This window comes from Antechinus flavipes, chromosome 2 (assembly GCF_016432865.1).
Source record: "Antechinus flavipes isolate AdamAnt ecotype Samford, QLD, Australia chromosome 2, AdamAnt_v2, whole genome shotgun sequence".
NCBI classification, from domain to species: domain Eukaryota; kingdom Metazoa; phylum Chordata; class Mammalia; order Dasyuromorphia; family Dasyuridae; genus Antechinus; species Antechinus flavipes.
In genome coordinates, this window is record NC_067399.1 from 377,376,672 (window position 1) to 377,398,911 (window position 22,240).

At 33.4% G+C, this 22,240-nt stretch overlaps 1 protein-coding gene across 6 annotated transcripts in view; it reads right to left on the reverse strand.

Moving 5' to 3' along the window:
- The window catches only part of EML1 (EMAP like 1), a 189,040-nt gene that overhangs the window by 29,195 nt on the left and 137,605 nt on the right, over nucleotides 1-22,240 (reverse strand). For all 6 annotated transcript variants that reach the window (XM_051978396.1, XM_051978395.1, XM_051978394.1 and 3 more), the window contains 4 exons: nucleotides 20,023-20,122; nucleotides 16,349-16,503; nucleotides 5,881-6,006; nucleotides 4,427-4,558 (listed from right to left, as the gene is read on the reverse strand). In XM_051978396.1, coding sequence (XP_051834356.1) covers nucleotides 4,427-4,558; nucleotides 5,881-6,006; nucleotides 16,349-16,503; nucleotides 20,023-20,122 — 513 coding nt within the window. The remainder of the gene's footprint in view (nucleotides 1-4,426; nucleotides 4,559-5,880; nucleotides 6,007-16,348; nucleotides 16,504-20,022; nucleotides 20,123-22,240) is intronic.

Below are 22,240 nucleotides of genomic sequence, written 5' to 3' on the forward strand. Positions count from 1 at the left end.
AACAGAGAATGGGGCAGGATGTCATGTGTGGAGAGGAAGAGAAGGAGGTATGTGTGTATACCCTTCATTAAGCTGGAGGGTAAAATGCTTAGCATCCAGTTGGGGACTGTTCTGTTTCCCAAAAAGTCATTTATAACAGAGAGCTGGGCAGGTGATGAATCATGAATTGCCCAAGGGAAAGGGCTGAGACACCTGAGATTCAGCATCCAGGAAACCACTATTAGAAAGGAATGTCAGAATATAAAAGGGGAAAATAAGGGAAAAAAGGGATTGAAATGACCAATGCTCTTGGGAGGAAGGAAATTCTAATACTTTGCACATAAGCAGGCAAATCGACAGAGAAGAAAATATGTCCTCCAAACTAGTACGTAAATAATTTAGGTATCTATGAACAAATATTGCAAAACAAAAGAAACTGATTTAATACCTGATGAGACAGGGAACCATGTGGATTTTAAGGCTAGTATGTAACCACAACAGTTACTGAGTTCTTTAAAAGAGAAATGAGAATTATGAGACCAGAATTTATGACCTGCACAGCAGAAATAATTGGCAGGATGGAAAAACTTGAATTCATGGTGGCAAGTTGTATCAAAGAAACAAAAGAAAGGACAAATGATTGGGAATGCAAATATGCAGAAGTGAAAGGTGAACTGAAAGAACACAATAAGAGTAAAAATGGAGCCAAGAAATGGATTTTGTTGTTTCTGAGTATGCTTAAAATACAGTTGCAGTTTAAGGTCCCTGGGTGTCAGCATGGTGTGGAGCTCCTATTTTATTTATCTCAATGTGAAGATGAGATCCCTAAAAGCCCCACTTCTGAGGAAGCAGGGACTGTTTGAAACTTATTGAGAGTCTGGAATACAACTAGGTCTAGGAAGATTTAATTTCTCTAGAAGTAGGAAGACCAAGCCTACACTTAGAGACCAGGAGTGAAATAGTAAATAAGTGAATGAATGGATGGATATTATTGTGTCTACTGCCCCCTTATCCTAAGCCACAAGGAAAAGCAACATGGCATTATCTGTATTATCATTTTGCCTCAGTGTCTGCCACAACAAACTCTATAGTCATTTTATTTGTCTTTTCTCTCACTGTTCCAATGCAGTAACAACAACAAAAACAACTGCGTATGTCTATGTCTATAACACTTTTCTCATATCAATCTTGTCATAAGATTGTTGGTACAATTATTATTAACCCTATTTTACACATAAGAAATAAATGCAGAGACTAGTTAAGTGACTTGCTTAAAGCCATTTCATTCAACAGGTATTTATTAAAGATCTGTTATCAAATCATTATGCTAAGATCTAGAGATACAAAGACTAACTGTAATACTCTTTGTCCCCAAGGAACTTATATTCTACTTCTGGGGGAAGTTCAGGCTATTAAGGATATGGCATCTGAGCTAAGCCTTGAAGGGAGCCAAGGATTTGAGGAGGTGAATTTGAGGAAGGAGAGGACAGATACCCTCTGAAATAAGATGCATTAGGTAAGCCAGTTTTGTTGACACATAGAGTGCATAAGGTAAAGTTATGTACAATAAACTTGAAAAGAAAAACTAGAGCTCTATCATAAGGGCCTTCCTTCATTGGAGTTTGTATTTAACTCAGAGGCAAAAAGTAGGAGATCTTATATCTTCTTAAGCAAAGATGTGATATGGTTAGATCTAATTTAGAAATCATTTCGGCAACTCTATGAAAGATGGATTGAAGAAAGCAGAAACAGTTGAGGCAGGAGGATCAAGTAGGAGGCTATAATAGTATAGGTAATAATGTCAAGGGCCCAAACTGGGATAGAGACCCTATAAGTAGGAAGAAGTAGATAGACAGAAAAGGTGTGATGGATAAGATTTGTGAAGTAAACACAAGAAAAATGTAAATAGGAAATTATTAATGATGGAATAGGAGCAGATACTGTAGCAAGAGGGAGTTTCCCAGCACTACTACTGACATGGACATTAAGATAATTTAAAAAAACACAATCATCAATTTGACTGGGATCATGCTCTGAAATTTATGACTTGTAAAGCTACTTAACTTCTATCAACCTCAATTTCCTCATAGGGATATCTCACAGGACTGTTGTAAAGAAAATTCTTTCCAAATATTCAAAGTTGTTTATAAAGGTGAACTATTATTATTCATTTATTTAATGCTTATTCAATACTTATTGTATTCAAAATATTGTGCCAGGTGTTAGAGATGGAAAGGTAATGTTCTTTACATAATAACCACTATACTTTTATCCTTATACTTCTATTTTTAAAAGGTAACAGTAATTCTTTTCTTAAAACCATGCCATTTTTCCCCTAGTGGGAATTTGATGTAGAATCTGTACATTGTTCTATTGCTTTATCAATGAATATGTATTATCCAGTATCAAAAAAAGTATTAATTAAAAAATTAGAATTTGTAAAACCCTCTTTACAATCATTACCTGAGATAATTATCCCACTTTATAGATCAAGAAAGTGAGGTTCATAAAGGTGGGATGATTTGTGATTTGGCCACAATTATATATCTAATAAGTACAGAGTTGAAACATAAACCTAGAACTTTTGATTCCAAAGACAATGTTATGTTATGAAGACTTTCAAGTAGAAAGATACATAGTATCTTTTAGTGTTTCTTTTAGTGTTCTGATATGTAATAGTTATTTAAATCACCCATGAAGAGTTTATCCATATGAAGTTGGAAGAATAAACAAATATCATTAACTTTCAACATCATACTTGAAGATTTCCTTATTTGAGGTTTTTATGCAAAGGCTGGATGACTGCTTATCTAGTTAATGTAATTAAGATTATTCCTTTTAAGGTACAGATGAGACTAAATGGCCATTCAGATCCCTACAAATTCTGAAATTCTGTGATTATATGAAGCACTGGAGCTAAAAGTAGAATTTTATTTTTTCTACCTCGGTTTTAAGTTTTAAGTTAACCCATTTAAAGATTCTTTTAGATATAAAGGTGAGGCTGAAATAATCTTACCTTATTTTAACCTTGAAGTCTTAACTATCTGAGAATAAAGCTAAATAAATCAATCATAAGTTTTGGGGAAAGGTTCTTAATCTTTTTGTTATGGATCCCGTTGGTAATCTGATGAAAACATTCTCAGAATCACATATTTCCTTCAAATTCTTGGGTGCCAGTTTAAGACTCTTTGCTTAAGTGCAAAAAAATTTTTGAACCTGCAGTATGAAATGATACTGTACAAGAATGGTACCTGAACAGCTGATGAAACTTGGCCAAATCCCAGGAGTTATCTCTAAATTTTCAAGCTTGTTATAACTGGATTCATTGAGAAGTTAGAGCCAACCTAGAATTCAACTAAGTCTCCTGAGGACCAATTGCTTGGGTGAAAGAGGGGAAGAGAGAGGCCTTGACTTTGGCTTTGGACTAAGTCTCCTCCTTGTCCCTTTCTCCTGTTATAGCCAGAGGAGAACTTTGTAAGCTTTAAGGCCTTAAAGAATTTGGGGCTTCCCATTTTCCCATCAGCATCCTAGCTGCATCTTCCAATCAATAAATAGCAGCGTTTGTATCAAGAGCCAAGGAGAGGTAACAATAGTTCACCATGCTTAAATGGAACTTCTTGAGTACCACATAAACAGAATGAAGAGATTACAGAAACCAGGAGCTGTGAGCCATTCCTTCACATATGCTTTGTAAGATTTAGCTCACTTTTGCTTGAGATCCATGTATTTATGCAAGAGTATACCACAGACATTGGGAGTGTGGCTATACTACCTAATCTTCCATTCCATCTGATAAATATTCCTTTCTATAATCTACTTAACACTAGATAACTAAACTGGGGCAGGGAGAGTAGAGAGCACATTAGTAAGTGCTTGAACCAGTGGCATTAAAGAATTTCCAATAGAATTTTTTTCTTTTTGCTGAGGCAATTGGGGTTAAGTGACTTGCCCAGGGTCACACAGCTGGGACATGTTAAGTGTCTGAGACCAGATATGAACTCAAATTTTCTAGCTGCCCCATTATCAACAGAATCTGGTTCTGTAGACCTGAGTCTTATCTGTGAGATCAGGCATTGGGGTAAAGATCTGCAGAGCACATATAGATTTTTTAATAATTATCTCTAAATTATTTTAGCCATTTTAAAGTCCTTGGTCAAATTTCAGTTGTGGAACTTGATAGTTAACATATTTTTTTGAAAAGTATAATTTAGGGAGCAGCCTAATAAATTACCTGACTGAAAGCTCAAAAATAAGCCTTCAAATTATAAAACAGAAAATGTTTGACTCAAGGTCATTATGAAATTTCTAAAAGAAATTCATTGTATGAAAGCTTGGTTATAATCACTTTTTCTTTCATGTAAAATTATTTAAGAAAATTAATATATTATATTTGTAATGTGTGCATGTATAAATCAGAACAAAATACTAGCTTTATGCAGGCATTTACCTCTATTATTTTACTCCAGATAGGCTGATGACTTATTGCATCCCAGAGTGTAACATGTTTGTCATGTCCACATGTCAAGAATTGAGATTTAGAAGAATGGATGGCCAGCCCCCAGAGTTCATCAGTATGGCCCTACAAAAAATAAAGAGGAAAAGAAATTGTTTTCTAAAATACTAAAATCAAAAGTATGGTTTTAGTATATCATGAATTATGGTTTGATGGCACAATTTGCATTTATTCTTCTCAGTTTGTTTCTTCCATAATTTTCATTTTTAGCTTACATTCTATAAACTAGTCATACCTTATATTTCTATTGTGTTTTTCTTATAACAATCCCTATGAGCCAGGTAGTAGAAATAGTTATTACCTGAATCAGTGGACAGCAATAAAAATATGTTATGAACCCACTTTTTTTGGTTTGTTTTGTATGTTTGTTTTGGTTTTTTATAGCTTTTTATTTAAAAATATATGCATAGGTAATTTTTCAGCATTGACAGTTGCAAATCCTTTTGTTCCAACTTTTTCTCTCCTTCCCCCACCCCTTCCCCCAGATGGCAGATTGACCAATACATGTTAAATATGTTAAAGTATAAGTTAAATACCATATATGTACACATGTCCAAACAGTTATTTTGCTGTATAAAAAGAGTCAGACTTTGAAACAGTGTACAATTAGCCTGTGAAGGAAATCAAAAATGCAGGCAGACAAAAATAGAGAGATTGGGAATTCTATGTAGTGGTTCATAGTCATCTCACAGAGTTTTTTCGCTGGGTATACCTGGTTATGAACTAAAAGCTAAAAGATGGTAGGAATTCTATAGAAGGTGAAGGAGAACATTCTAGATAAAGTGAATATCCTGAGAAAAGACATATAAACACAGTTTGTATTTGGGGGACAGAGAGTTGTTCATTTCAGCAAGAACAAATAGTATATTAAAAAAGACTTAGACTAAAATAGGATACCATCCTTGCTCTGGACACCTGGGTTTCATCTATGAAGTAAGAATTATAGGAAGTCACTGATGACTTTTTAAAGCAAGTAATATGGTCAGATTCATGGATAAAAGGGGATTATTCAGGCAGTATATGAAAGATGTATTGTAAAGGTAAGAGTGGAGTCTGGAATAACTTGTAAACCTAAGCAGACCATTATATTAACACCTAGGAAGCTTAACTCTCTCTAAACTCAGAATCTTGGCACAGAAAGGGACCTCAGAGATCAACTAGTTTAATCTATTCATTTTATGTCAGGAACATATAGTCCAGAAAGTCAAGATTAACTGCCAAATCACAGCAAGTTAGGAGGCCAGAGTTGGGACTGTCAGGACGTGAATTTTCTAATTTCCAAGTTAGTGATTTGCCACTTTAGCACACTACTTTATAATATATTCTATTATAGCTTAAAACCGCAAAATAATAAAATTTTGGTTAACTTACCCCCAGTTGAAACTTACCTGGGTAATTGGATTAAAATCCCCAGACAGAGTGCCTTGTAAAACAAAGTTCCTAGTAGTGCCAATCAAGACAACATCACCTTTTCCCTCAGCTACTGTTCTTATTGGACCAAACTGTTCTGGAATCTGCATTTAAAACAGGCATAGGAAAATAAAAATTAAGTAACTGATAAAGTTATTCTCAAAACATAACCATATAAATATATATATATGCCTGTCTAGTATTTATTATCTGAGTGTCTGGCAGGTACTTTCTCAGGAGGCACATTTTACTCAATAGATATCTGAGGAATTAATGACCAAATGATCAAAACCCCAAACTATTTTTAAAATGTTACTTATTTGAAAACAACAAATGATTGATTTTAAAAATACCAACAAAATGAGCTTTTTGGGAGGTGATTTTTTTTGACTTTTTTAATTCATACCCTAATATTATGAAATCCTATTAGAATTTTTACTTACAGATGACAACTTGAAAGTAAATAGTATATTAATGTATATTATATATGTGATATGTAAACATATACATATTTCACATATATATTTATAAATAAGAAATATTTTCCTCTACAAAGTTCTACCTATATACCTCCCTGTGATTCAAAGTGATCTTGGGATCTTGAAAACTTGGCCATAAAACATAATCTCTGTTCATGCCAGAAAGGCTTTGATCCCAGATTATGACTACCATCTGAGGCCCAGTTTAGGTAGTAAAAAGAGACTTAGCAGGAGACTGTCCATTTGAATGAATAATTAAAAAAAATTACTAATTTTTAAGGCATATGGAAAGATTCAATGTTCCTTATAATACAGTGGGGGGAACATAATCTAGAAATAGTGGATAGGAAAGATTAATCCTTTTGCTTACCAGGAGTGTACATTGCTCAGCCCCCTTTACTGAAGAGGAAGGCCAACCTTTCCTTTCCTGCTTTGTCTCCTGTCATTTGTAGATTGACTTGTAGTATAGTATTGTCACTGAAACCCTAGACACCATGACTTCACAGGCCCAATTGATAATTAAACCAGGACAACAAAGTCATATTCATGGCCGAATCTTCTCAATTTCCTGAGGGAAAGAAGGCTAAAGTAGTGGCCATAGCAATTGTTGTTGGTATTTCTATGACTTAAGCCACTGAGCAGTTGTAATTCAGTTTGGGTTGGGACCAACACTGCAGCTATTGATGCAAAGATTTCCCTCATATTTCACCATAGCCTGATCCCATTCCATTGGCTTATTAGTAGTGAAATCTATTTATCACTTGATACATTTTTGGCCTTGGCGATCCATGAAACAAAATGAAAAAACATAAACTAGTCTTCAGCCTTCTGTGGTCCTCTTTCATTTTAGTAATGAGATAGCAAAGAACACTAAGAATCCTACAGTTTTTAGAAGTCTACAAACAATAACTTACTTGTTTTTATTCTAAATGTAAAATCTTTACCCCAATGACCAATGAAGTGACATAATAAAAGATGAACTAAATCATATCAACTTTGACATTACTAGCTAAACTACTGTGGCAGATTTGTAGATCTACAGAGATAAGAGTTAAATTGGATAGGCAGACATGGATAATTGCATTTTACATCATTTAGAAGAATATTCACACCAATGAAATCACAGAAGCAATGGAATAAAATGAATTATTATTATTTTAATAGTAAAGATACAATATTAAAATTTAAAGCTTTTTTAAAATGAGTTTTATATATACCTAGAAGTGTTGTTTTTCTTACTATAATGTACCCAAAAGACAGAGCTTATTTTGTTTTTCCTTTGTAGCTCCTAAATTTAAGAATTCTTGGCATAGAAAAGTGTCTAATAAATGCTTGTTGACTTATTCTATTAATATGAATTCTTTGTTCATTAATAGAGATCTTAAAAAATGATTATTTATTCAGAGCATCTATTTATTTATTTTGCTGTGGTGACTGGGGTTAAGTGACTTGCCCAGGGTCACACAGCTAAGAAGTGTTAGGTATCTGAGACTAGATTTGAACTCAGGTTCTCCTGACCTCAGGGCTGATGCCCTATCCACTGCCCCATTTAGCACCATTTACCAAGTTCTCTCTCTCCCTTCTATCCTTTCCCACCTATTGAGAAGACAAACAATATGCCAATTATACATATGAAATCACACAAAATGTATTTCCATACTAGTCATGTTGCAAGAAAGAAAAGTAAAAAAAGTTTACGTCAGAGTTAATCAGTTCTCTCTCTAAAGGCAAATAGCATTTTTCATCATAATTCTTCAGAACTGTCAGATCATTATATTGATCAGAGTAACTATAAATCTTTCACATTTGATCATCACTATAACATCATCGTTAACTTGTACAATATTTTTCTGGTTCTGCTTTCTTCACTGTGCATCAGTTCGTGTTTTTCTGAAACCATCCTGTTCATTATTTGTTATATCACAATTACATGCCACAACTTGTTCAACTATTCCCCTGTCGATCTGCATTGCTTCAATTTTCTATTCATTGCTACCACAAAAAGAGTTGCTATAAATATTTTTGTACACCTAGATTCTTTTCCTTTTTTTTTTTTTTAAATCTCTTTGGGATATAGGCCTTATAGTGGTATTGTTATATCAAAGAGTATTATGATTTTAAAATTCTCTGGACAAAGTTCCAAGCTGTTTTCCAGAATGGAATCAGTTTGGATCAGTTCACAACTCTACCAACAGTGCTTACATGTCTCAATTTTTCCATAACCCCTCCAAAATTTGTCATTTTCCCTTCCTGTCATATTAATTAATCTAAGATCTGAGATGGTACCTCAGAATTGTTTTAATTTATCTTTTGCTAATCAGTAGTGATTTAAAGCATTTTTTCATGTGACTATAGATAGTTTTGATTTCTTTATCTGAATATTACCTATTCATATCATTTGACTATCAGTTGGGGAATGATTCTAATTTTTATAAATCTGACTCAGTTTCCTATATATTTGAGAAATGAGGCCTTTATCAGAGGCACTTGCTGTAATTTTCTCTTTAGTTCCTTGCTTTACATCTAATCTAGAATTTATTGGCTTCAGTTGTGCAAGACCTTTTAAATTTAACATGATCAAAATTATCCATTTTACTTCCCATATTCCTCTTTATCTCTTTCAACCCCTGTTTATATATTAGTAGTAGCTTGTAAATTGTCATGTGTGGTTAACTGGTGAACAATTAATGCCTATTGTAATGATGACTTTTTCTGAACTCATCCAGCCCGATTCTTGGAACAAGAATACATATTTGAAGACTTTGCATCTTGATAGGACCTACTAGAGCCTGTACCGTGCCATTAAAAACCCAAAGTTACCTTTGAAAGGTATCAACAGTGGAGATATCTTTTATATTTCTAGACATTATATTGCTTTATTTTAGCAAATATAGCATATCATTGCAATAACTATAAATTGTTCAAATGAAAAATTATTTGGCAGGTTAGTCTTATTTAATTCTTCAATTATCTGTGATTTCATCAGCGTGGACAAGCTCTTCACTATCAGAGACTGCAACTTTCCAACAACTTAGTGGATAGTTTTTGAGAGTTTAAAGGATTAGCCACTTTTAACTTGGCCAGGCTTGGATCTCAGACAATAGACACCATCCCTCAGCTGGCACAGTTTCAAAGTCTTTCCAGCTTGGTAGGACCTGCCAGCATTTGCTTTTCCCTGGCATAGCTTTGGAGAACTCAGGGTCACCTTTGTCATTATGCATCACTGGAGGAAGACGAGTAGATTGTTTAATGAAGCACTCAACATTTGAAACACTCTCAATTTTCCGTGAAGTCACATTCACTATAACTAAACAAATGGCTTCTCACTAAAAAAGAAATGAAAAGAAAAATAGACCTCATAATCTGAAAACTTTAAGCATTCTAATCCTACAAACATATAAAGCTATCTGCTTCTGACTAAAGCTTTGTTTCCCCCAGAACTTGTTTAGATAATGGTATTTTCTAAAATATGGTATTATGGAGAATTCTTGATAATTCACATTGTGAAGAATTAATGAATTTGAGCACTCCAGGCAAATCCAAGAGGAGCATTTTTTTTTTTTCATGTGAGCATAGACCACTGTTAAAACTACACTATAGTAAGCTCTTACAATAAGATTTTTGCTCTAAATATATCTCTTGGCAAGAAACTGAAAACTGAATAGATGTCCATCAGTTGGGGAATGGCTGAAGAAGTTATGCTATCTGAATGTTATGGAATATTATTGTTCTGTAAGAAATGATCAGCAGGATGATTTCAGAGAGGCTTGGAGAGATTTACATGAACTGATGCTAACTGAAATGAGCAGAAGATTATACAATGATCAACTCTGATGAACATGGCTCTTTTCAACAATGAGATGACTCAGGCCAGTTCCAAAGATCTCGTGATGAGGAGAGCCATTTACACCCAGAGACAGAACTGTGGGAACTGAGTGTGGATTACAACATAGCATTTTCACTCTTTTTGTTGTCGTTTACTTGGATTTTATTTTCTTTCTAATTTTTTTCCCTTTTTGATCTGATTTTTCTTATGCAGCAAGGTAATTGTAAAAATATTATAGAAGAACTGTATCTGTTTAATATATTTTGGATTACTTGCCATCTAGGGGAAGAAATGCAGAGAATGGAGGAAAATTGGAATACAAGATTTTACAAGGATCAATGTTGAAAAATTTATCCATGCATATGTTTTGAAAATAAAAAGCTTTAATAAAAAAGTATCACTTCTGATGTGAATAAACAGTGAAAGGCTAAGATGTGAACCTAGAAAGAAGAGCACCCTTGTGGAGCTTATTTCCGCTTAAAAATAAGAGTAGGAACCCTCTTGATCATATTAATAGCTGTATTTTGAGAGTAACTCTCAACAAAGTTGGTCTGCCGGGAGTAAGGGGAATGATATGACATCCTCATAGGAGCAATGGGAAGTCTGGCAATGTGCATCTGTGTGAAAGAATATGGCTTAATGACCATCTTGTGTTTTGATTAGGAGAGAATCAGAATTTTATTAGCACAATGAGTTAATTGCCATAGCTACTTGCTGGAGATATGGAGTACAAGGAAATTCTTTATGTTTGGTGTTGGGTGACTGTCACTGGATTTCTATGAGATGTGGCAAAGAAAGAAAACTGATGACTACAGATTGTAGTAGTAACAATTTGGCCTCACAAACAGAATTATATTTGGCAGGAAGCCTGCATCAGCATCACTGACCACTGGCAGATATAGTCTATAGGGACACATCTGATAAGATGGATGGAGCTTCTGAGGACCATATTTGAACATGGTAAAACAGTGTGGCCTCTTTCAGGAGGCTAAGTGCTAAGTTCTGTTCTAAGTGCTTTACAAATTTGATCTCATCAAATTCTTACAATAGCCATGTTGATGTAAATGTTTTCATTATCTTTCTACAATTGAGGAAATTGAGGCAAACAGAAGTTTAGTGACTGCCTATGGCCATGGTGCTAGGAAGCTTCTCAGGCCAAATCTGATTCCAGAGCCAAGGATCTCTCCACCATACTGGTACCCTAAGAAGTTGAAGACTATTTGTCTGAAAGAGGAGTTAGTCTAGCAACAAGGAAAATTTGAACAGGAAAAAGAAATCAGTGTTCTTATGATTAAGGGAATGTTCATCTGAGTCAGGATAGAAAGGCCTTTAGATAAGAATAGAAGATATTTATTTCTCTAAGTCCAAATGCTCTAATTAAAAGGAAAAAAGCTATTCTGTAGGTGGTGGTAGTTTTTCCTTGGTTTGTTTGTTTTTAGTAGTTCACATTTTGGCTATATAAGCACAGGCAGGAGATGAGTGAGCAATTGTACATTTATATGTTAATAGTTATGTGAGTTATGATGGATTAAGGAGACAACCAGAAATTCAAGAATCAGATAAGGCAGAAAAGAGAACTTGAGCTTATGTGGTATGTCATGATTATTTTAGGAATCACAAAAACTTTTCACACTGGGCTATGAAACTAACTAGACAACTAACAGGTCCTGCTATGTGAGGAAAATCCCAGAAACCTATTACCTATCATTAAAGGCAGGCAAAACACAATGGGAATCCAGGGAAATATAAAAGGTAAATTTGTGGCTTTCATGTACCATATATTTGGGCCTCCTTAAGTATCTGTAAATTCTGTTTCATAGATAGCGCTAAACTGACATAGATTTGGAAAAGTCCTCTAAGATTTACATTTGTCTATCTAGGGAACCATAAACCAAAAAATTTTATGGGGGATAATATGGCATAATGGGGTTCAATATAGTACTGGGTTCAAGTCTTAGCTGATGGGTATTTGCTGGGTGGCCTGGGGAAACTACATATCCTCTTAGAACCTCAGACTTAATCCTCGCCTTCTCTATTAAATGGGTTGTGACATACACTAGTAGAAGGAATTCTCATGCCAAAGGTTTCATGTGTATTTGCATAATCACAAACTTTTATGACTTTGTGTTAAATGTACATCTGCCCATATTAGCAAACTTAGGAGCGTGTTTAACTGAAATTTTATTTAAAAGCATTAATATAGCTTCAGGATAAATACTTGGCGCCTCTCTAGCAGTTGGGAAGAACTATTAAAATTATATCAGGTTTTTGACTTTGAACGTATATGGATGTAAATAAATGATGACAGTTTCAAAAAGAAGGAGCAAAAAGCCTTAATGAAATTCTAGTAACACTGGATTTGAAAGAAAAGGAATGGCCATCCATCTGAATTGTGAATTCAGAAGTTTTATAAAACTAATAGTTAGTGTACAAGTTGTTGATACAAGGTTTTAGATAATTTACAGAAAAATTGCTTTGCACAGACTATGCAATATTTTGGTGATCAAAAAGAAATAGTTGTTTTACTGATTGGGGTATGTTGAAGATCATCTCAAATATTCAAATTCAAATGGATTCTTGGGCAGGTAGGAGCAAGTAAGACTTTAGGAATTATCCTCAAGTAAATTATACTAGCACACTTTCCTAGACTCAGAATGGGAAACTATTTCTATTGGTCTCATTGAATAGTTGCAACATAGATTAGGTGGCACAGTAGATAAGAGTAACCAGAACGGGAGTCAGGAAGACTCATCTTCATGAGTTCAAATCTAATCACAAACACTTACTAGACCCTGGGTAATTCATTTAATTCAGTAGGTCTCAGTTCCTCATACATAAAATAAGCTGGAGAAGGAAAAGATAAACCATTCTAATATCTTTGCCAAGAAAACCCCAAACAGGGTCACAAAGAGTTGGACATGATGCAAATAACTGAACAACAGGAAAAAGATGTGTTTACTATTCCTCATTAATGTCCTTCATAAAATATGGCATCTCGAAATTAACTCAATACTTTAGGCTGTGTTCTGCCCAGGGCAGGGTCCAATGGGATTATCACTTTTCTAGTCCTATATACCTGTGGTATCAAACTCAAATAGACACTGTCTATTATATACAAATTAGTATATAAGTATCCCAGTGGGTTAATGTTGCTTTAAGATTTAAAATGTAATCTATGTTTTACGGTATTTTAATGTATTTAAATATTGTTAAATATTTCCCAAGTGCATTTTAATCTGATTTGGGCTATGCTCAAGTATTTGACACCTCGGCCATATCCTACTCCTTTTATAATACATTCTAACTTTCTGGGATAATATACCACCCTGCTAATTCATATAGATTTTGATGTCTAATAAACCATTCAGAGATTTTTCCTTGAAAACTATCTAACCAAACCTCTTCTATCTTGAATCTGTGACTGATTTTTCTGAAGTCAAGAATGGAACCTGACATTCTTTCTTAGAAATTTCTTCTTCTTATTATCTTACTATCTTCTAGCTCATCAAGATTATACTTGTCATCCAATGTGTTAACTATCACTCCACGGTTTGCGCATTCAACAAATCTGATAAACATATTATGACTTTAATGACAAAAATATTCAGCAGCACATATCCCTGGGACATTAGTAAAGACTTCCTTCCAAGATGACAATGAAAAACTGAATTAATTACTACTCCCACAATTCATTTATTCAGCTATTCTAAACATAACTAAACATACTACTGTAGGATTCAATGCTCTCATTGCTGCTGTCCAGGTTTGTTTTCCAGTCAAGAAACAAAGATTGCTAGGTGGCACAGTGAATAAAGTGCTAGGTCAGAAGTCAGGAAGATTTGTCTCTCTGAGTTCAAATCTGGCCTTAGATAGTTACTCAGATACTTCCTAGCTATGTAACCCTGGGCAAATCACTTAACTGTTTGACTCAGTTCACTAATCTGTAAAAATGACCAGGACAAAGAAATGGCAAATTACACCAGTATCTTTGTCAAGAAAACCCCAAAGGGGTCATAGAGTCAGACATGACTGAAAATGCTGAACATTCAAAACTTATTAACCCCAATTCTTTTCTGTGTAGAAGGAAAGCATGAGGGATTTTATCAAATAATTTGCTAAATTCTAAGCAAATTATATCTAAAACATTCCCTATGATTTACCAGTCAGTAAACATATCAAAAAAAAAATTTAAAAGGCCACTTCAAGACCACATTATTTTTTCTAAATGTTCTCTTTAATATGTTCTAGAATTCTGCCAGGAATCAAAGTCAAGCTTATGGGCTAACAGTTTCAAGACTATTCTCTATATAATTTAAAAAACTGTGACATTTTTCCTTCTTCAATGTTGCCATATTTCTCTAGTTCATAAGATTTTAAAGAAAACTGAGAATTTCACTGCTCAGTAATCATATCCGCCAATTTTATCTCATAATGCAATCTATTTAAGTCCTACGACTTGAACACACTAAAAACAGCTAAATGTTCTCATGTTGTTTCCCTAGATTATCAACTCTCTATTAGCTATTTTTGTTTTGTCTTTTCCATTCCAAAGATTATTTTGCCTTGGGAAGGAAAATACAAAATAAGAAGTGAGTATGTAGACAACCATCACTGTACTGTTTATATCAATATTTTTATTCCTTCTTGAATATTCTCTTTTCTCTAATACAACTAAGAAAAAAATTATTTCTGTCCTTAACTTTGTGAATAAGGCCAGATAATTCTAAGTTTTTGCACTTAGCGGACCATGGCTCACATTTACATTCATCTTTCCTTGTTTCTAATCTGTACAAGCTTTTGCTTTTGTTTTTTTTCTTTCAAAGTTCTAATTTGGTGGATGAATTCCCTTCATAATCAAATTGGCTTCTTTTTCCTGACCAGAACTGTTTCTCTTTGAGTCTTCAGAATTTCATTGTTAATAGATTTCTAAGCCTTTTGTATTAATGTCTGTTATTCAGTAGGGAATAGTCTATGAGATCCTACCTGTTCTTTTTCTGAATCCTTATTTTTGCTGTTCTAAAATCTAAAGTACATGACAGACAAAGTTCACCTTTCCTCTCCTCTAGCACAGATTTAGAATATAATAATTTACCCCAAAATATGATGAGAATAATTTTAACAACTAGCATTCTTATATCTCTTCATAATAATAGCAATTGCCTTTCAAGATTGTTGTGAGAATCAAAATTAGATTTTATATATATGTATGTATTTTTATGTATACATACATATGTGACTGACAATGCTTATATATATTATATATGGTAAAACTTTTAAAGTACTACATAAATGCTAGTTATTATTTTATTATTATTGTAATTAAGCTTTTATAGATTTGTTTTTACTTCCACAGCTGTCCACAGTCTTGAGACAATGCACTTTGTACTCTTTTGATCATTTGGTCCAACTCAGCATTCTTCCTGGGAAATCCCCCAACCTCCCAAAAAAGTTGAACCAAAAAAATTCAGTTACAACCAAAGAATTAAAACACTTACTTGGAATCTGCTATAATAAACTCTGAAATACAATGAATCCAAGTGGTGAAACTTCACATAGAAGAAGCTGGAAAGTTTTCTGATTTCTTATTTTTATTCTTTTCCACACCCCACTCCCCCATCCCCAGACCTCTCAAGAGTGAACAGGATCTATTTTTCTTTTGATTCTACTATGTGCCTGAATGTTGGGAGGTCACTTGGTGAGTATGTAGAATAAAGATAAAATTATTAAAATTCCTTTTGAAGCATAAAACTGCATTAATTATCCTTAACATGATAACATAAATTATAGAATAAAGTGATTGTTAACAAAGGAATTTGGTAACCATAGAAGGTATTAATGTCAATAAAGTAAAAAGAGTAGAAATATTTTCCACAGATATGTCAAAATAGAAAAAATGGCCACGTTAAAATGGATAGTTCATTCTATTATAACATTTAAGAAATAATAAATCTGTAACAACTTCAAATTTTAAAGCCTTGGCTTTCACAAAAATCATATATTTTATCCCCATTTAATTTTCCCATATTATTTTTTGAAAGAACAATTGCATTAAGTACTCAAGGATCATAAAATGATAGTCTACATTAAAAGTGCTCTTTTGTGTTCAAAATGAACCACAAGTTAAAAGGTGTATAGTCTAACCTCTGTTTTGTGAAGTTTTTGATAATTTCCATTCCAAGAGATGAGTTTTCTATCTTTTCCTCCTCCTGACACCAGTGTGCCATCCCTTAGCATACAAAGTGCAAAAATGCCCCCCTCATGGGCCCCTTGGATTGCATAGCTTATTCGATTTGTACCTACGCAGACAAAGAAAAAGGTAATTAGGACATTATTTAGTGTAATGTATTTGGCTATTTATAGATATCATTTAATTTTTATTCTGTATATCAAATTGCTAGTTGTACATACTATTATAACAAAAATTTGCTATAAGTTAGATGTATATGTATTTTATGATTTAGAAAGTGCTTTCCCCACAATACTTGTTTGAGGTAGATAATAGAAGTGTTATTATTCTCAGTTTTATGTAGGCAAGTGATGTTTAGAAAGGTTAAGTAATTCTCCTGTGATCCACACTGTTAGTGAATGTCAAAACGAGTATGTGAAACCAAGTCTCCTGAGTCTAGTCTGGCACTATTCCTAATCCACAGAGTTAACTCTTTCCCAGATTTATCCAGTAGATGAAAAAGTGCTCAGTGCTCTTTGGAATTATGGAAGAGAATAAAGAGCTTACTCTACAAAGAATCAATTAACATAAGAAAAATTATTTTCATTGTGAAGGATCATCATTGTGAGGCAGCCAATGAAACTTTGGCATCTCTCTATTTCTAGGGAAACTACTGAAATCTACCTGTAGACAGTGGTTCAAGTAACATGGGCCTGTAAGTCATTGTGGCAACTTAATTTCTATGAATTAATAACTCCTCTACATTTCATTCTACTCCATGATGAAAAAGAGACAGAATTTGGAATTCATAGGGCTTTCTGGCTTATTAGGTATCATCTTCTGAAAAGAGAAGCTAATTCTCAGAGTACCCTTTGGGAAATGAAGAGAAGAAGGGAGTGGCCTTAGGTAAAATGCCAAACAGACCAGGTTTGGTTTCTATTTTTCTCACTATCCTTTTCTCCTCTTGGCATTCCCACTACCTTACACCCTAGGTACCTTAAAATTTTAATTCAATTAAACAATTAAAGAAATATTGAATGCCTACAATACTCAACACAATGTTCTTGGTGTTAAAGATACAAAGACAAAAATGGAAAAAGTTTCTGTCCTTAGACCTTACCTTTTCCTATGGGGATACAACATATATAGAAAAATAAACAAAATAATGAGAAGGGAGAGGGTATTAACAATATGGTAATAAAAGCAATATTATTTTGTGTAGTAAGTGGCACTTGACCTTTGAAGAAAACCAGGGATTCTGAAAAGGGGTTAGAAGGGAGAGAATTCAAGAATTCAGGACAGTTTTGTCAAAGACACAGAGATAGGAAATGGACACCAAGTTCCATAAAAGCTAGTAAGTCAGTCTGGCTGTACACAAGTACAGCTTGTGACAGGAAGTAATTTAAATTAGTCTGGAAAGGCTTACTGAAGTCATATAATAGAGAATTTTAAATGCCATGTTGGCGAAAATGTATCTGACCTTAGATGTAGAGGAGAGTGAAGATTTTTGAGCAAGGAACTAATGTGCTCATATTTATGCTTTGGGAGGAATAATTTGGCAGCTGTGTTGAGAAATATTGGAGAGACAAGAGTCTAGAAGCAGGGGAATCATTTATTGGGCTATTGCAATAATCCATGTGAATGATGAAGCCTGAACTCCGTATTAAAAACACAGGCCATTTAATTTTTTCATGATATTATTTAATACTTGTTATGCCTACTCCCAACATTTTTTCTTGAAAAAAGTATTTATTGAATGGTCACTATGTAGGATGATTTTGTTTAACTCTTTTTATTTGTTATAAGAGAAGCCTCGCAGAGAGTATGAGCTGGCAATAAGATATATCAAAAATGACTATGAAGCAAAAACAATAGATAGCAATAAGACTTAAGGAAGAAAATTTAAATAAAATCTTACAGAGGAGATGGATAAAGATTTTGAACAGCATTACTTCTTAAAACAGCAAGAAGTAGAAGGAAAAATGAGTGTACCAAAAGTTAGGTACAAGTTACCACAATCATATTGGGGATATTTAAGGATGAAACTGGAAGGAATGCAACAAACATAAAAATGGAAAATATTTTAAAATATTTTTATGACATTTTTCTCCTTGATGATAATGGAGTCAGAATAAATAAATGGGTTCTAATGTCCCAGTCCCATAACATCTACATCATATAGCTGAATGAAGGCTCTAGACAACACAAGATTCTACTGTAGTTATTGTTTGATGATTATAAAAAAGCACTTGATTTCAAATGGTAAATAACATCTTAATATTTGTCTTTAATAAGGTATTTTCTATTGATATATCAAAATGACAAAAATTCCTTGAAAAATGTAACAACAGAGAACATTGCTAAAGGATTCTTTTAACTATTAAATCAATTAAGGCATAAAATATGGAGACATATATTTATTAAGGATTTTGTTAGATCATGGAGGATATCATATGCAGAATCCAAGTAGAAGAGCTCTGTCTAGATGATGAAGTTTTTGAGATGCTCCTGTTTCTAGATGACACTGTAGTGATTGCATATGAATTTGACAACTATACACTACTATTTACTAGACATTGTGGACATTGTGCACTTTTATAAATATTATCCCCCCAGATCCTCAAAATAACTCTGGACTACCAAGTGCTGTTATCCTCCAATGAGACAAACAAAGTTAGATGATTTGCTTGGGGTTACACCAGCATGACACACAAGTCAGTGTCTGAGGACACATTTTTAACTCAAGTCTTCCTATCTGGATCCATTATAGCATTAATTGTCTCTGGTATAGGGAACTCCCTGTGCAGAAAATGTCCTTCTATGTAGGTCAATAATTTAATTTCCACCTCAGACATTTTGTAGTTGTGTAGTCCTGGATGAATCCTGAGCTTTTTTGTGTCTCAATTTTCTCATTTATAAAATAAGGAAGTTGGACTGGATGTTTTTGAAGGCTGTTTTCAGCTATAACTTAACAGCCATAAAGACTTGGGGGGGAGGGAGGGACTGGGAAGGACTTACCTTTAATCACAAAGCTATAGTCTTAAGGGAATTTTGGCTGGCTCTCTACCAATGTATTAAATCATCTCACTTTTAATTAAATTATTAATTCTACTGATAAGAAACCAAAACTTGGTCATAGATCTTATCCACTAAATTTCTATAGCTTTAGTGCTTCTAATTCTATGGTGCTTTTCCTTTTTTTTTTTTTTTTTTTTTTTAAACCAGACCTGTGATTTCATCAGAAGAGAGAGAGCTCTGGGGTGGAACATCCTCTAACAATGGCAATCTATTATTTCTAGTTTGAAAGAGTTGATTGGAGTACTGAGAGTTAAGTGACTAGGCTACTAATCATTACTGGAACAATGAGTCAGTTTATTTTATCTGGAAGACTTGAACTCAGGTTTGTTTGACTTCAAAGCCAGCTCTCTATCCATTATGCCATGCAGCCTCCAAGTACTTTTGAATTCCCCTATTTAATTTAACATTTGACTACAAATATACTTATAACAAATACATTTTAGAGAAAATTTTCATTAAAGTTAAATTGAACTTTTGTTAAGAATACTTCCTAAACTCACTGTATTAATAACAATTACTATTTTTTAAAGTATCAAGAAAAATTTTCTGTCTCAAAAAAAATTTCTCTTACCTTTTCCCCAAACTAAGATGTTGCCACTTGAATCTCCAGTAATAGTATCACCATTTTCAGAAAAAGTCACACAAAGGACAAACTTTGGCTTCTCTTGTTTCTATAGTGATATAAACATATATTTTAAATTAAGAGATTGTCTTTTAGCAGATTATTAATCTCATAATAAAATTATTGCCATGTAATTTTAATGAAATCCTAATTAATAAATTATAAATATATCATTAAGTTGGTCATAAGGTGTTAGATTTGTTTTGGCCCCAGTGACATAAAAGAGCAAATACAATATTATGGAGGGATTTTACTATGGGTGGGTAAGAGGGATAATCTATATTAGTGTAATTATAAGCGCTTAAAGAACTACTGAAGTACTTGTTAAAAGTGGCTTTTATTTGTATAGTGCTATTCTCCAGAATAAGTATCAGTATAGTATCACTTTTGCCTGTACTTACAAGTTCAGTTTTGAAACAACCAAACAATTACAGGAAAATAAGGAAACAAAAGATCATTATTGTATTAGGTGGGAAGAGAATCTTGTGAACAAAATAACTAAAAGACAAAGTAGTGAGTGAAGAAATCTAAAGAGGACAGGATTACTTCTGGATAGAATTGGGGCAATTAGAATAGGACTTGAAAGAATAGTTTTGGAGGAAGTTGAATTAGTCTGAACACCCAGGCAAGATATAAAAGAGAAGAAACATCTTTGAAATCCTGGAGAATATAAAAAAAGAGTCTTTGTTTCTTATTCTAAAAGTTCAGGGAGAAATCCTAACGTGATATCAGAAATTTGTTAAAATGAGAAAGAGGATACAAATTCCCAGTGAAAGATCTGAATTGGTTTTCTAACTAAACTTGAGAAACAACAATCCAAATTCTTAACTTTATTAATTTTTGTTTAAAACATTACTTAAGCTGGACAATACTGGATTATAATTATGCTATATATATGTGTATGTGTGTGTGTGTGTGTGTGTGTGTGTGTAATGTGATATTCTTAATACTGTAGTAGTTTCTATATTATAAATTAACTAGTTGAAATTATTGGTTTTTCTATGACTTCCCTTAAGGGAATTATGGGGTACAGTCTAAAAAGCAGACATTTACTACACATTTCTTTTAACTCCTTAAAAGAGTAGAGGCAGAGAACAAGATTAGCATTGACATCAAAAAATTATCCCTTTGGTATTTTTATACTTGGATCCCCAGAATACTTCCTTACTGTTCCTATTCTCCACTTTTTTCCTCCTTCATTCATGGGTCTTTAGTTAACTAGTGATGAGATCAGAGACATTCTATGCTTTGCCTAGGTTTTTTCCTTTCTATTCTTTTCTCTCCTCTATTCCATTTTGCTCTCCTCCTTTTTTTCTTTCCTCATAAGTACCAGTTCAATTACATCCCAAAGAAACAAGTTTCTAGAATACTTTTTATTAGTAATATTCCATGATATTCTAACATTTTCCGGTCATCTAAACCAATAAGGTCAAAATAAAATAAAAATGGCTGCGTATTCATTTTGAAAACTGCAAATTAACATTATACATGTTGTATTGTATTTTTATTTATTTTGTTAAACATTTTCCAATTATATTTTAATCTGTTTGGAAAAAGTCATTCATGAGTTTGACACTTCCATTTTAAACTTAGTATTCACAGGGTAATGAATTAGAGATAGACAACCCTGATTTTAAAGTACTGATTATTAAATCAATAATAAACAAGGAATTGATTTAATAAATACCATCAGAAGCAACTCCTTAAAATAAGAAACTATATTTATATTCGGACTTCTAAACAAAGAGCTAAGAAAATTTTTAAGATGATTTTTGACATCTTTAAGTTTCTTTTTGAAAACATTATCATTTAATACTTGTTTGTACTTAATTTTTACCCATAATTTTCATTTTACTTTTCTTAATTCAGTTAAATAAATATTTTTAAAGTGCCTAATATAGACAAGGCATTCTACAAGGAACAGTAGCACAGTCTTGCCTTTAAAACATATGTATGGGGCAGCTAGATGGTAGAGTGGATAGAGCACTGGCCCTGGAGTCAGAAGGACTTGAATTCAAATCTGGCTTCAGACACTTATACTTACTAGCTGTGTGACCCTGGGCAAGTCACTTAACTCCAACTGCCTCTCAAAAGAAAAAGCAAAAATATTTCCATATGAACGCAACAAGTATGGTAAATGATAAAATGAAGGGACAAAGTAGAGCTC